Raw genomic sequence first — 14,398 nt, 5'->3', positions numbered from 1 at the left:
TTCACTTTATTATACAGCAGCAACTAACACACCATTGTAAAGCAATTATACTCCAATAAAGATGTTTAAATAAATAAATAAATAAATGATTGATACGATGAGGACCTTGAAAATATTTATGATCACTGTCTTTTTAGCTATCAATATTTTTAAGCAACTTGAGGGAGTTCGGTAACTTACTATGCAATCAGAACACCTAGCATTTATTGGAAATTCAGAGGTGTGTATGAGAGAAGTAAATTTTTCTGAGCCCTAGAATAGCTTTCTTTTAAGCATTTTTCATCACTTTTTAGATTGTGGGGTTTTGCTTTTCCTAATTTACTTTTAGACAGTTGTTTGGTAATGTTTTCATGGATTTTAAAAATCTGTCTGCTACTGTATAGCACAGGGACCTCTACTCAATACTCTGTAATAACCTATATGGGAAGAGAATCTAAAAAAGAGTGGATATATGTATATGTACAACTGATTCACTATGGTATACACCTGAAACTAACACAACATTGTAAATTAACTATACTCCAATAAATTTTTTTTTAAAAATCTGTCCGTTTCTATAGGTGACAGAGAAAATTATTCAAAAATCAATGTTTCAAATGAGAGAAATCCAATCCATGGGTTGAAAACTCTTGTGCATACCATGGTGATTTTTATATCTTTCTAACACAAGTAAAAATTATTTTGCGTGCTTTGCCTTATTTTGTTTAGTCTGAAAGAGATTCACAGTAATATCTATTTGACCAAATTTCCTTTTAAATTGTATCTTTCTCTTATATTTAAGCTGCTTTGATAAAGCCTCCTTTAAAAGAAAAAAATAAGTCGTTCCAATGGGTCAAAGGAATTTTTCTTCCTCTTAGATATTCCTGAAAAGAGGATTAGAATATCATTTCATATTAGAATATGAAACAGCAACATTAGAAAAGACATTATTTGGATGAGTGGCTTACAACCTTGTCTGGAGATAAAACCCTTTATTCCTGAGAAATCATGTACAAAGTTCATCACATAAAGCAGAAAAGGGCAGAGCATCCTAGGTGGAGCCTGGGCTCCGGGAGCCCAGCACAGTCCACAGGACACCTCCGCAGAGGACAGAGTGAAAATCAATCCTTCAATCCGTTTTAATCAATTTAGCATCCCAATAGTTGTAAGCTTGATTAGAGCAGCAAATGCACAATTATAGTTCAAACATAGCTTAACCATCACTGTTCCTGAAGAGATATTAGATCAAAGGCCAATAGACACTAACAAATGAAAAGTTACAAAGTCAATGACAGGACGTGTTTACTTTTAGTAGTTAGTTTTAACGGATGTGTTTTCGGCCGTATTTCTTATTTAACCATGTCAGCATCTTCTCAGAATATGAATCTGGCTTTCACATGATAGTCCTTTACTTAAAATCAACTGTAACTGTCTCTTCACTTCTCACTTCCCAACTTTCTCCTCTTCTGGTTAAATATCTACAGTTCTTAATAGGCACAAATCTCCTGGGTAAATTGTGATAACAATTCACTAAGCAATTTTTATATGTGCCATTCATAGAGCTAAGAGTCTTGTCTGGATTAAGCATTCAATCCTCTTAATATCCCTGTGAACGAGGCTATTACCCCCATACTGCAGATGAAGAAACTGAGGGTTTGAAGAGGTTATATGATTGGCCCAGGCTCATGCTTAGCAGGCTCCGTACCAATAAACTATATATATATGTATATATGCCCAATTTTCAGTTATTCAGCTTCAGTACGAGGATTATTCCAGCTGCCGCTGTTTAGTCCAATGTCTTTTACTGCCTCGCTTTTTGCCCTTTCACTTCCTCCAGATCCTTGTAAGTACCATGTAGGTCCTTGAATCCGTGAACATAATACTCTGTATTCTCACTACTAATGACTCACAGTGGAAATGTGAGGTAATAATTAGCTATCCCTACACCCACAGAAACATCCTTCAGCATCTCTAACCTAAACCCTAACACTTAGTTACTGTCTCACGATACTCTCCTACAGTTCCATGTGTTTGGTTTGTTTTTTCCACTATTTTTTTTGAGGCTGGAAGCCATGTGTAATCTGTCCTTGGTCATTCCTGTGGTTTCTACTGTATGCTAGGTCTATACAGATGATCACTAAACTCACTGACTTCATCATCAAATAAAAGTGAAATTTTAACAATCTGGTTGGCTAACTATCTGGAGCTCTATATAAAAGGGTATCAGAAAAGGAACTTAAATAAGTTGGCTAAAATGTAGCTTGAGGGCTTCCCTGGTGGCGCAGTGGTTGAGAGTCAGCCTGCCGATGCAGGGGACGCGGGTTCGTGCTCCGGTCCGGGAAGATCCCACATGCCGCAGAGCGGCTGGGCCCGTGAGCCATGGCCACTGACCCTGCACATCCGGAGCCTGTGCTCCGCAACGGGAGAGGCCACAACAGTGAGAGGCCCGTGTACCGCAAAAAAAAAAAAAAAAAAAAAAATGTAGCTTGAAAATTATCTGTGAATGTAATTAATCATGAGGTTTACTTATTTCCCTAAGTAACAGAAGGGGCACCTCAGGCATTACAATTACTGCCAATGTTTGTATAGTGTTCTTTAATTCAAAGCATCTTCAAAATCCATCATCTCATTGCTTCATCACGGTAACTGTGGTGCTAAGGAGAATCAGCACCATTTTGCAAGTGCGGAAGCCAGAATTCAGAGAATTAAGTGACTCAGGAATTCGCTGGTAGAACTGATGCTATAAGCTCTGGCCTCAGTGAGATTCTGAATTTTCTCCTCCTTCTGTGCATAATGATACCATCCTGTCAAATAAACTCTGCTGTGTAGTGGAAAGAACAAGTGATACAGCAAAAACATGCATAGTTCTGTCCAAATCAAAATAAGATATGTGTAGAATTTATATACTAAGAAGCATGCATGAATTATTTTTATTACTCCTATTGGTTTCCAAGTAAAACTACAACTCGAAATGTCTATCTCCCGATCAAAATACATCACCTTCACATATACAGCACAGGCACACAGCAAGGGCTCAGTAAATGCTTATTTGACGAGCTGACACCTTGGATTGTCCTAGAAATGTGCGTGGTGCCTGATTCCACCTACAATGCTTAAGAGACAAGAGGGGAGAGATGCTCCAAGCCTCCCTTTAGCTCTGCACCATTAGATGTTCCATTTAATTTAATAGTTCCTGTCAGTTACACAAGGCCCTGTTTCACCACTTCCCTGTCTTCATCATTACCTCTTCCCTCAAAGCAAGTAAAACCACACCCTTCTTCCTAGAAATGTTTCAAAATTGGAATTGTGTTGGTAAGCAAAAACTGACTTGAAGCACCCCCAGACCCACCTTATTTCCACGTTCACAGAGCCCAAGGGTACCAACTACTTACTTAATTCTAAATCAACTACACACAAATAATATGTTGATTTAAGGCAGTAGGAATACACTTTCTATAAACTAGCATAGCTTAACTGCAATGATGCTCTAGTTCTGATTTTTGTTTCAATCAACATCCGTTATGATGTCTGGGATTTTTTTAATGTGGATATTCATGTAAAGTTTATAATACCATATTTTATATTTGTTTGCGTTCTCAACCTTAAAATAGAAAGAATATTTTCACCGACACCCTTCACACTTCCATTGATTTCAATATTCTGCGAAATTCTGCATGTGATTATTCTTTAGCAAAAATATAATTTACTACAGAAGTTAAATAGATATTGGCCTCACCACAAGAGTAAAAAAAAACTTCAATGATTAAGCATACACTTCTTTCTTCAATCTCCCATTTCTAGCCCTTTCCCTTCGAAACAATGCAATGTCGGTGAGGGAATTTAACCGTTTTTTTATTTTATTTTTCCTTTCTTAGCATGACAAGTCTTTCTCACATAATAATCTGTTTTCATAAATATCAAAATAGGTCATCACAGCCTCATTAATATAGCCTTCTCATTGGGCGCAAAATAAAGTCCATGGAATTTCAAATTCCTGATTGGACTGCATTTACATGCTGTTAATAAAATAATCCACGAACAGGCACTATCGATGTCACGAACTTACATATCAAGGGCACGAGGGAAGCCTGTCTAAATAATCCTGGTAAGCCACACTTCCACACATGTCACATCATTCTTCTACTTAGGGAGTTCTGTATAATTCATCAAATAGAGATACAGGGTTGTTTCTAAGCAATTTCCCTAGATAATTTGCAATTTCAGCTTTAAAAAGATCATTCTATGGACTTGTCACTTATCATATCACCAACTACATGATCCGCCTTTGCACACTTACCAAGTACCTTTCGGAGGACACACTAACTAAGATGAGGTCATCTCCAACCCGTACTTTTTCTCCTTCTGAGCGCTGCTTGGAGGCAGGATGGATGGTCCACCAACAAGCTTCACCTGAACAATGATTGAAATGTGAAACACAAAGAAATGCCTCAAACTCGATGTTCTTTGCCAGTGACTCCAAAATACAAGAGGGAAATGAAGTCCTCAAAATCAGTCTTCTTAAAATGAAACTGTCCTGTTCACACAAACGTCAGAAATTTGAAATAGAATGCAAATTCATCTCTTAGACCACGAAAATCAAAAAGAATTAGGCCAAATTAGCTTAGAATCTAAAAAAATAGTGGGTATATGTATATGATTCACTTTGCTGTACAGCAGAAACTAACAGAACATTGTGAATCAACTATATCCCAATAAAAATTAGAAAGAAAGGAAAGAAAGGGGAAGGAAGAAAGAAAGAGGGAGAGGGGAGGGAGGAAGACATACTGACATGAAAAGACTCTTCTCATAGAAACTGGCTGTGACATTAGGGGAAGTTTGGTGTCTCTTTCCCCCACTAAGAATTGCTTTAAAAGGATGTTTATTTATGCTAAGACAAGGCCAATTTCACCAGCCACGCTGATCCAACTTCACTCCTTACACAATCACATGTTGTTACACTGCTCACATTGCTCTCTCCTACTAACATCTAGTTTGCCACTTGATTTTCAAAAGGATGTGGGTTTTTGTGACATGACAGTTGCATTGTAACAATTTTAAAAACCTTTACTTTTGGGGGGATGCTGATGCAAAATAGGTACAAAATATTGTCCCCTAAGTTTTACTATTCTGTGCCTTATTTTACAATATTGTGTCATTTTAAAATGTGGTAGTTTCTATTAATCTAGGAGTAAAATAGTAGAGAATCCTACAGAATTTTCTGGGATACATTATAAAAATATCTGCGTATACATAAAGTCAAATAATTTCTTGTAGAACAAGTCAAGCATACGCCTCATGAACCATATAACCATACTTCAGTCTCATCACCTAGGATATAAACATAAGCACACAATTTTTCAATCCTTTTGAAACCTTTAAGTTCTACCGCAAAATGGGAATAGTTTTAGTGATATCTGTTATCTAACAATTATCATTCTCTGTGCCCAGCTTTATTATTTCTCCATAAAACTTTTTTTTTTTGCTTCTTTACTAATTGCCCAATGCCAAAATGTAAACTCCATGATAGCAGAGCGTTTGTATGTTTTGTTTACTGGGGTTTCCCCAGCTCCTACTAGCATTCTGTAGGCATTCAATAACAATTCATTTTGCATAAATGAGTAAATGAGTCAGCAAATAACACTTCTTAAGCATACTTAACAGGCAATATGTAATCTATGCCCTGAGCTGCTTTTCTTACACAAGCCATATTCTTACTTGAACGTCATGTTGCAGAATTCCTTATCTTCATCCACTCAACTCACATTTTTAGAGTTGTAGGGAGTTTTTCATTCATTCACTCAAACATTGATAAAGCACACACTATTTGTCAATCATTGCTTTAGTAGCTGGGGATACCTCAACAAATAAGGAAGAAAAAATTATCTGCCTTGTGAGTTTCATTCTGATCAAGGCAGGCACACAACAAATGATAAATATAGTAAATAGTTCAGTAATTCAGAAGAAGTAGAGACCTATGGGGAAAAGAGAGCAGCATATGGGTGTAGGGTGAAAGACTGCCTTGTTCGGTGGGTTTCACTATTATATAGTCATCTCAATGTATGGAAACAAGTTATAGATCGTGCATGTCTTTTACTTCTCTTGAGAGAGAGGACTGAAGATTTTTTTTTCATGTAACTATGTGCTGAAGTAAATTAATTACAATGAGAAAACTAAAACTACTAGCCAAAATACAGAGGAATGATGGAGCCTATAGAAAATGAAATAAGCATGAGAAGAACACATTTATCTTTTTGGTGTCTGGGATTCTTGGAATTTCTTGTACGAGGTGATGTGTTGGTCCATTAAAAAGTTAATTAGGTTGGTAAACAGAACTTTATGTTTATCCATTTGTTATCAGTGAAACTTTTAGAGTATGGGAAAGTATTTTAAAAAGGAGGGCATGTGTGAACTTGATCCCACCCATAAAAGCAACAACTTAATGAGTCGGTCTATTTCCTTCCATTCTTTTTTCTAGTTGGTCTCTTATTTATTTTTAATTCCAAAATCGGGCATGCTCATTGTAAAAGATAAAGCCATCAAATTGTACAGAGGTGTATAAACTGTAAAGTTCTCAAAGCATTAAGAATAAAAACACAAATAAAGCCTATACTTTCCTATCTGGAGTCTCCAAAAGTATAAATGTGTTAATATATGTTTTTTGTTTCAAAAATATGTAAATACATAGATATGGAGCATGATGATCTGTGGACAGGGAAATGAAGGAGGCTTTCATTTGCTACTTTTCTGTTTGAATGTTGACATCGACAATGTTACATGTGTACACTTAAAAATATTTTAAGATGCAAGCTGAAAGGTAGAAAAGATATGCATTAATAATACTTTACAAACTAATCAGAGCACAGTAATATGGTTAACAATCAGCAGAGCATAAGTACTGTTTTCCTACCCAACTCCAACAAAAGAATAAGGTTTGAAGTCTAGTTTGCACATCAAGCTAATTATGTGGGGATGACCCACCAGTAGAAACAATGTACATTTCCTCCTTCTATTAAAACCTTTCCTAGTCATTTGTTTTTTTCCTGAATCCGCCCCTAAGAATATTCAACCAGTCTATCTTCCAGAATATTCAACGAGTTTATCTTCCATCGTGTCTCAAGACGTCTCCCAATCCAATCCCTGCCACGATCTGAGTGCAGCTTCATCACGGACCAAGGTGCTCACCTGTTGTGTCCTCTTGCAAGCCAACATCAAAGGCCAGTTTATCAGTTGAAGACCGAGAGGTGGACAGGCAGCACAGATACTAAAAGACACAGAATCAGTAGCTGTCACTAAACATTTATTGTCCATTCCAAGTCTAATTCTGAGCACTTACACAGCCTAAATGAGGAACAATGCTGTAGAGGAAATGTGGTTTTCTTCCCCCTCACAGAAAGACTGCAGGAATATGTCCTGTCGGTAAAAGAAGACAAGTAATTGGGGATATGTCTGTACATCTCTCACTTCATCTGATATTCACAATCGCAAGCAAAAGGGCAACCTGATCTGTCAGTTGGAAATCTTTCTCCCAAGCAGAAATTTGAACACTATTCACTTCTAGCTTCTAGTTTTGTTTTCATTTTTAAAATTTTAACTCTCTGAAATTTATCCAGAATTGAATTTCAAACGTTGTGTGTGTGTAGCCTGTCGCTTCACTGCAGTGAGGGCTTGTCACGTGTATACCAATGTGTGTTTCCCTAGGAGGAATGGAACTCTTCCAACACCACCATCTCCTGATTTCTTTCTCTCCCTCTTAAGTTTTCCTAACTATATATTCTTGGACATAAAATTTAGGATAATTTTTCAGGGCAACTCCTCTTTCCCCACCCCAACCTCGAAATCCTCATTAAGTGTTGCAAGAATGAGAACACAAAGATGAATGTGGTATGAGCTCAAAATACACTGCCATCTACACCAACCAAGTGCAGTGCCGGAAAGAACAGGAGCCCTGCAAACAGGACTCAGGGACAATGCTGGGGACTGAGCAAGCACAGACGTCCCAGAATCATGGAACAAGTAATGAGAAGCCTAGAAAACCCCTATCATGGAATAGGGTTCACCCAGCTCAGGGGATGTCTGTGAGCATAAGGAGGCAGGTGATACACGGATTGGGGACAGATGTGCTGGCACGTTACATGGAATTCGGTGCCGTGAGGATGTAAAAATCAACTGACCTGGAGCCTCTGTCTCTTGAGTGCAAACCACTGACCTCCCAAGTTACAGAAACAAGGCTTCAAGGGTCCCCAGACATTTTCCTAGCTAGTCAGGAGTATGAGTCTGACCTCAAGACAGGCAGCCCATGGTGGCCCCCGAGGGTTACAGACCTTAGATCTAAGCATATTAAATATCAGCCTTTATTTGAGAAAAAGTAAGTGTTATAATACTGATTTCCCAGGTAAAAACTCAGTGATCTCTATTAAAGTCTTCTGCAATATTTCTCAGTAATATTACAGTACCAGGCACTGCAACTGTTAGCGTACATTCTCTCCTCTTCTAACGTTCACAGCAACTGTGAGGCACACACTATAATTATTTCACTAAATGTTAATTACATTCTGTTAAGGGTAAAGACTTGGTCTTATTTACTACTATATCCAGCACACAGGAGGTGCTAAATAATATATATTGACTGAATGGATAAAATTTAAGCAATTACAGGCTTAAAGAAGTTTGGCAAGGTATCCAAGGCTGTACAGCATACAGGAAAGTGAGCCTGAACCCAGATCTACCAACCAAGTTCAGGCTCTTACCCATCTACTATGTATCAAGGGTATTTTTCTGAAAACTGACTCTCATATTTATTATTTTATGTGTTTTGATTGCTATCGAAAGTGGAATTCCTTCCATGAAGTTCTAATGTGTGAGTGCTATATGCAAAAAGGTTGTTTTTATATATTTGTCTTCTATCCAGCCACTTAAAGTGCTCTCCTTTATTTTATTTCGTATCTTACTAAGTCAGCCAAGATTTCCAGAAAAATGTTAGATAGCTAGCATATTCTTGGGAGTTTTTTTTTCTTTTAGGTTTCTCAAGAATGGATTCAGTGTTCGACAATTAAGTATGAGGTCATTGATTTGACATAAATATTTTCTTTATCATTGAGAAAATAATCATCAATGCTTAGTTTTTATTAGGAATTGGTATTTTTATTAAAAACCTGTTTCAGCACCTGTTAAGATGGTCACAGTTTTTCTCATTTGACCTACTAATGTGATGTAGCACATTAACATAAATGATATTAAGTCATTATTAAAATCACATCTATACTTTTCCTCTACTTCTCTTCCTATAATTTTCAATTCCATTAACCAGATTTTTCACATCAATATTCATGATGATGAAAATTGATGGGTTTTTTTGGTATTGATATTGAGGCTATGTTTAAGCTTTTGCTCAGGAACAGTTTACACATTTTGGGAATTATCTCCTTCTTAAAAGAAATGATTATTTTATACTTCCAGGTATTGGACTATTGTGTAGTTACTAAAATAAGCTTGATGAAAAATTTAAATAATATGGATAATACTTATACTGTGATAATATGTAAAAAAAATCTGGATATAAATTTGGTTATATAACAAGATCTCAATTATACTAAAAAAATTTTAATGACAGCAAAGATTGAAAATTTTTAAAAAGTCCCCAACAGTTTTCTCTCATTGGCGTGATCATGAAGATTTTTTTCTTCTGTAATTTCCAAATCTTACAGAATGAATATGTAGTGTTTTTATAACTTAATAAAGCTTTTAAAAGAATGGAATATTTATATATTTTACTTTATACATATTTTACACACACACACGCACACACACGCATATATAAATGAGAATGAGTAAATTGTGCCGGAGAGGAACCCAGTGGATAAATGGATAACTGGTTGCAAGAGGAGCTGATATGGAAAAACAAAGAGAACAACTAGTTAAGAAGGAAAAGAAGTTAGTGGAGAGTTGAAGGTGGGACTCGTAGGCAGTTTTTTATACTATTTTTCAGTAAGGATGCTTTAATTCTCTAATAAATAAACGGTTTGAAATAAAATCCGAAATGAGAACTATTTCTTACTTGACTCTTAACACCTCTCTCCTCCTAAACCTAGTCTTTCAAAAGTAAGATACGAAAAATAGAAGTCACATAATGATAGAACTGAAGGACCTTAAAGGTCCTCTAAGCTGTCATCTTATAAATGAGAAAACTAAGCAGGATATAAAGATATTCAAAAATACATACAACCAAGCTTGTTAAAGCCATCAATGAAATGGGATTACCAAACATTTCCTGACCACATATGCACAAATGGATCAGCATGACCACAGGGGAGATGCAGTCTACACGGGTACTCACCATGCCGCTGTAGGAATGACGCAGCAATATGGCATGTCCATAGAGGAGCGTTCGGTGGCCACCACCTTGAGCGGTCTGCAGAGAGCAGAGAAAGGGTCAACAAGGAAAAAAAGAGTAAATTTAACTAAGTCCATAAAATGCTCTCTTGTTCTCATGGAAAAGTTTAATGGGAAAAAATAAAAGAAGAGCTACTGCAGATGAGCAAAGTGCTGTGGAAAGAATGCTTAAATCGGGACAAAGCTACCAAGAAAACCACCTCCTGTGGGGGGAGGGGGCTAGCAGTTGATCTAGTTCTTAAAGAATGAACTCGAGTTCAGTAAATACCATAATTCGTAATTTTTGATTCCCAGTTATTTGTTGTCTGTATTTCCCATTACACTGTGGTCCGCATCGAGCAGGGGCTACGGTACTTTGGGCATCGTGGTATACCAGATTCCTTGCAAAATGCCTGGCACATAGTAAGGACTAAATAAATACTTCTTCAGTGAATGAGTGTTCTTAAACAGAAAATTCATCAAATCATCTTCAGGCTTAAAAACCTTTCATATCTTCCAACTGTTCATAGAAAATGCGTCCAAATTCCTTTATATGAGATAGCGGAATGCTTCTCAAATTCTAGCATACTTACAAATCACCTGGAGAGCTTGTTAAAACACAGAACCCTGGGCCTACCCCCAAGATTCTGATCCAGTAGGTCTGGAGTAAACACAGAGATGTTTCATTTCAAAAATTTTCCAGATGACCCAGGTGCTGTTGTTTTGGGGACAAGAATGAGTAGTACACACATAGAGGATTTTAGTCTCAGCCCTTTCTAGCCTCGCCCCCAAATCCCTTGTGCTCCAGACAGACACACTTTCCCTGCCCCGACCTTTCTTACTGCTCTGTCTTAGAACACAATACTCCTTCCCTCTGTAGTCTTTTCCACCTCGTCGACTGCTTTAAACCCAGGTTAAGGGCTCCCTCTTCTATGAAGCTACAACCTGAGCTAAATTTGAGAAGCCAGATGGGTTCCCCGATCCAGGTGAGTAAAGGTGTCATAGGAAACAACTCCAGGGTATTAAGAAAGAGGAAGGGACCATGGGATTGCAGTGCTGGGTCGCAGAGAAACTAAACAGGAGCCATAAAATTAGATCAGGGTAACATCACGGGAGGTACAGAACATTATGCCAAGGAGGCTGCCCTTTTTTTCTGTAGGAAAAAGAGGTCTTTAAGGATGACTGTGATGTTACTGACTTATACATACTCTAAGAAGTACAGGAGAAAGTACTTTAATATTCATTATTATTATACCTTTTTTACTAAAAATATATCCCCTTCCTATTGTTCCACATAATTTCTTAAAATAACTTTACATGTTATGCTTAAAAGACTTCCAAACCATTTAAAAATAGGTATTAAAAGGTACTAAAATTATGAGAAAAAACTGCTTTACAAAAAAGGAAAGTTACTTTTTCACCTCCAGAGTGAAAAAGGGAAAAATCTACTCTGCAAAATTATATTCCTCCTAAGAATGAGGCCCTGTTTAGAGAGTACTTTTATTTTCTATAATATATTTGATTTACTGTGGCCAAGAACAACTTATTTACCTTGTCTGATTTGTACTAGTTTGGTAGGAGCTTACCTTTCCCTACCAGATATAAGTTCCAAAGCCACAAGATCCAGCTGAACTTTAATGACACTAGACAGTCATACCAACCAAAACAAGGTGTTTTTAGATGAAGAACAAGCTTTAGATTTAACCAGAGTGCTGTTTTTTCTGTAAAGCTTTGCCTGTGCATTTCATGTGTTCATATGTACATATATACATAAATGTTCAAATTGGTTAAGAGGAGATATTTTAGTATCTGAATTTTCTTTCAAAGATTTTATATATAGAGATTTTACATAGTTGTCTATTATGGATTTAACACTACAGATTTCCTCACTACTCAAATGCTAATTTATGTCACAAATTTAGTTTTAATACAATTCCTATAAAAGTATGCAAATAATCCACACTAAATTAACTTTGTTAATTAAGAGAGCACTGTTAACACAAGTGAATATAATTTCTGTCACATGGTCTGCAGTCCTTTTCCTCTAACTTGTCATTTTAAATAATACTATTGTGATTGGCTCTGATTCAGGACAAATAAAATGTATAATTTCCACTCTTGGGCAGGCTGGATAACTTATTCAACAAACATTTATCAAAAGAATTGTGTTTGTGGGATGCATCCAAAGACGTACCTTGGTTCTTTATTTGTGCTTTCTGATTTGGTCAATCAATCATATCAATTTTCTTGTTAAATTTGGCCTGGTCCTTGCTTTAATTTAAGTAAACAAATATTTATGGACTTCCTCTGATGTAGGGAACTACCGGTACTTTAAGAGGATGGTTACACCTGTTAAAGTACCGGTTACACTGGCTTAGCCACCTCCAGGGTTATTCCTTCAAGACTACAGCATGCTGCCTCAAAGTGGACTGGGTAATCCCCCAGGGCAATTTCAATGAGAAAAAGTTCATCACTGCTGGCTAATAACATCACAAGCAGTAGTAATTCAGTACTCTGCAACAAGGGGTCCATTTCTCCTCCGGCCACCCAAACCAGAACCTTACAAGCTCACAGTGCTATAACCGTCATAATCTTTGGGAATCCAGCCAGGACCAACTAGATAGAATCAATCAAGCTAATGGACCAACAAGTTCAAGGCTAGCCCACCCCTCAAAATCGCACTTTGGAAAAATACCTTGGTGCTTTCTGAAGTTAACACGTTCACTGTTCCTTGGACTCTAAAACACAGGCAAAGTAAGCGGTGCTTTCCATTGCACCAGTTAAGAGAAAAAGTAGAAAGTTAAATTTTATGTAACAAACCTTGTGTTCACATTCATGTCACCTATACTTTAGTCCTACTGATTCTCCAGTAAACATTATACAAAAGAAACACTTTTTTCTATTCACTCAAAAGATATTTATCGGGTATCTTCAAATACTGTATCTGAGAGGTACACTATCTGATGTCAAGGGTATTAGGCATAATAGGCTCACAGCTTGTTTTCCTCTGCCTTCAAAATGAGAGTTTTCTCTAATTATTCATTCATTCAACAATTATAAACTGAACCCATGCGTTTCCCTACCAAAGACTTGCACACTAACAGCAAAGAAAACAGAAGTTTAAGAACTAATTCTCTCTGCATTTCTTACCACCTCCAACTGCATGTCGGATTATCAGGTCTTTTTAGTAAAAGTATTACCTGGAACTTACATGTCCTTGACATACATTTCCGAGTGTGACTTGGGCCCTACCTGTTTCTGAAAATGCAACGGTCTGTCCCTCACACCCCAGCTCTCCCCTGTGATTGGCTGGGCCTGTGGTATGGTTGGTGAGCTGTGAACAGCCCTCTATGGCCCCTCTGCGGATCCTGAAGTTGGCTTCTGCTAGACTGCTGTAGTCTCCCATAGGTGAAGGGGGTTTACGCTAAGGGGCTGTTGTTCTTTCAGGGAAAAACACCACCAACCCAAGGTAACAACTACCATTTCCAAACTCCTCCCTCTAAATATTTCTGGTGCCAGAGAGCCAAGAATCATTTAATAAAGGGTAAAATTGGACTTGCTGAAAATATCAGTTAAAAAAGTTTTTTCAGTTCTGTGCGTAGGTTTGGTCCCAGGACCCCTGAGATGACTGACAGGGCTAATATTAAACGATAGTGTAAAAAAGTTAAACTGGTGAACTGTAAGTGGATAAAAAAAGTGCAGAGTACGTTCAAACAAAATCTAAGCAACAAAGCTGTATGTATTCTAAACAAACCACACTTCAATTTTTCCACAGATTATTTTAATACCAACTTGGTATTATTAGGTATTCCTATGCCTTGAGCTTTCCAGCATCTTGGCCCAAAATGTGCAATCAGGGTACCCATATTGTAAGCAGAAGCTCTGATGGAAATACTTCTACGTTTACATTTATTCAGAATAAGATGCAGTCATACGGTATCATTTATTAATCTGTTATCCTCCTCTGTGGGGAGGGGAAAATTGGATCATTGTAGCTACCTTTGAGGTACCACTGCTACAAGCTTAAAATACAACAGCAGAAAAGCACAGT

At 37.2% G+C, this 14,398-nt stretch overlaps 1 protein-coding gene across 1 annotated transcript in view; it reads right to left on the bottom strand.

The window, feature by feature from the left end:
- The window catches only part of RYR2 (ryanodine receptor 2), a 721,906-nt gene that overhangs the window by 416,688 nt on the left and 290,820 nt on the right, over positions 1–14,398 (bottom strand). Inside the window, exons 4-6 of the mRNA XM_029245584.1 lie at positions 10,313–10,387; positions 7,162–7,240; positions 4,277–4,389 (exon numbers count right to left, since the gene is read on the bottom strand). Of these exons, the coding sequence (XP_029101417.1) occupies positions 4,277–4,389; positions 7,162–7,240; positions 10,313–10,387 (267 nt within the window). The remainder of the gene's footprint in view (positions 1–4,276; positions 4,390–7,161; positions 7,241–10,312; positions 10,388–14,398) is intronic.

This window comes from Monodon monoceros, unplaced genomic scaffold (assembly GCF_005190385.1).
Source record: "Monodon monoceros isolate NGI ecotype Baffin Bay Population unplaced genomic scaffold, NGI_Narwhal_1 Super_Scaffold_4, whole genome shotgun sequence".
NCBI classification, from domain to species: Eukaryota; Metazoa; Chordata; class Mammalia; order Artiodactyla; family Monodontidae; genus Monodon; species Monodon monoceros.
The sequence above is the reverse complement of the archived record's forward strand: the minus strand, read 5'-3'. Positions and strand labels throughout refer to the sequence as shown.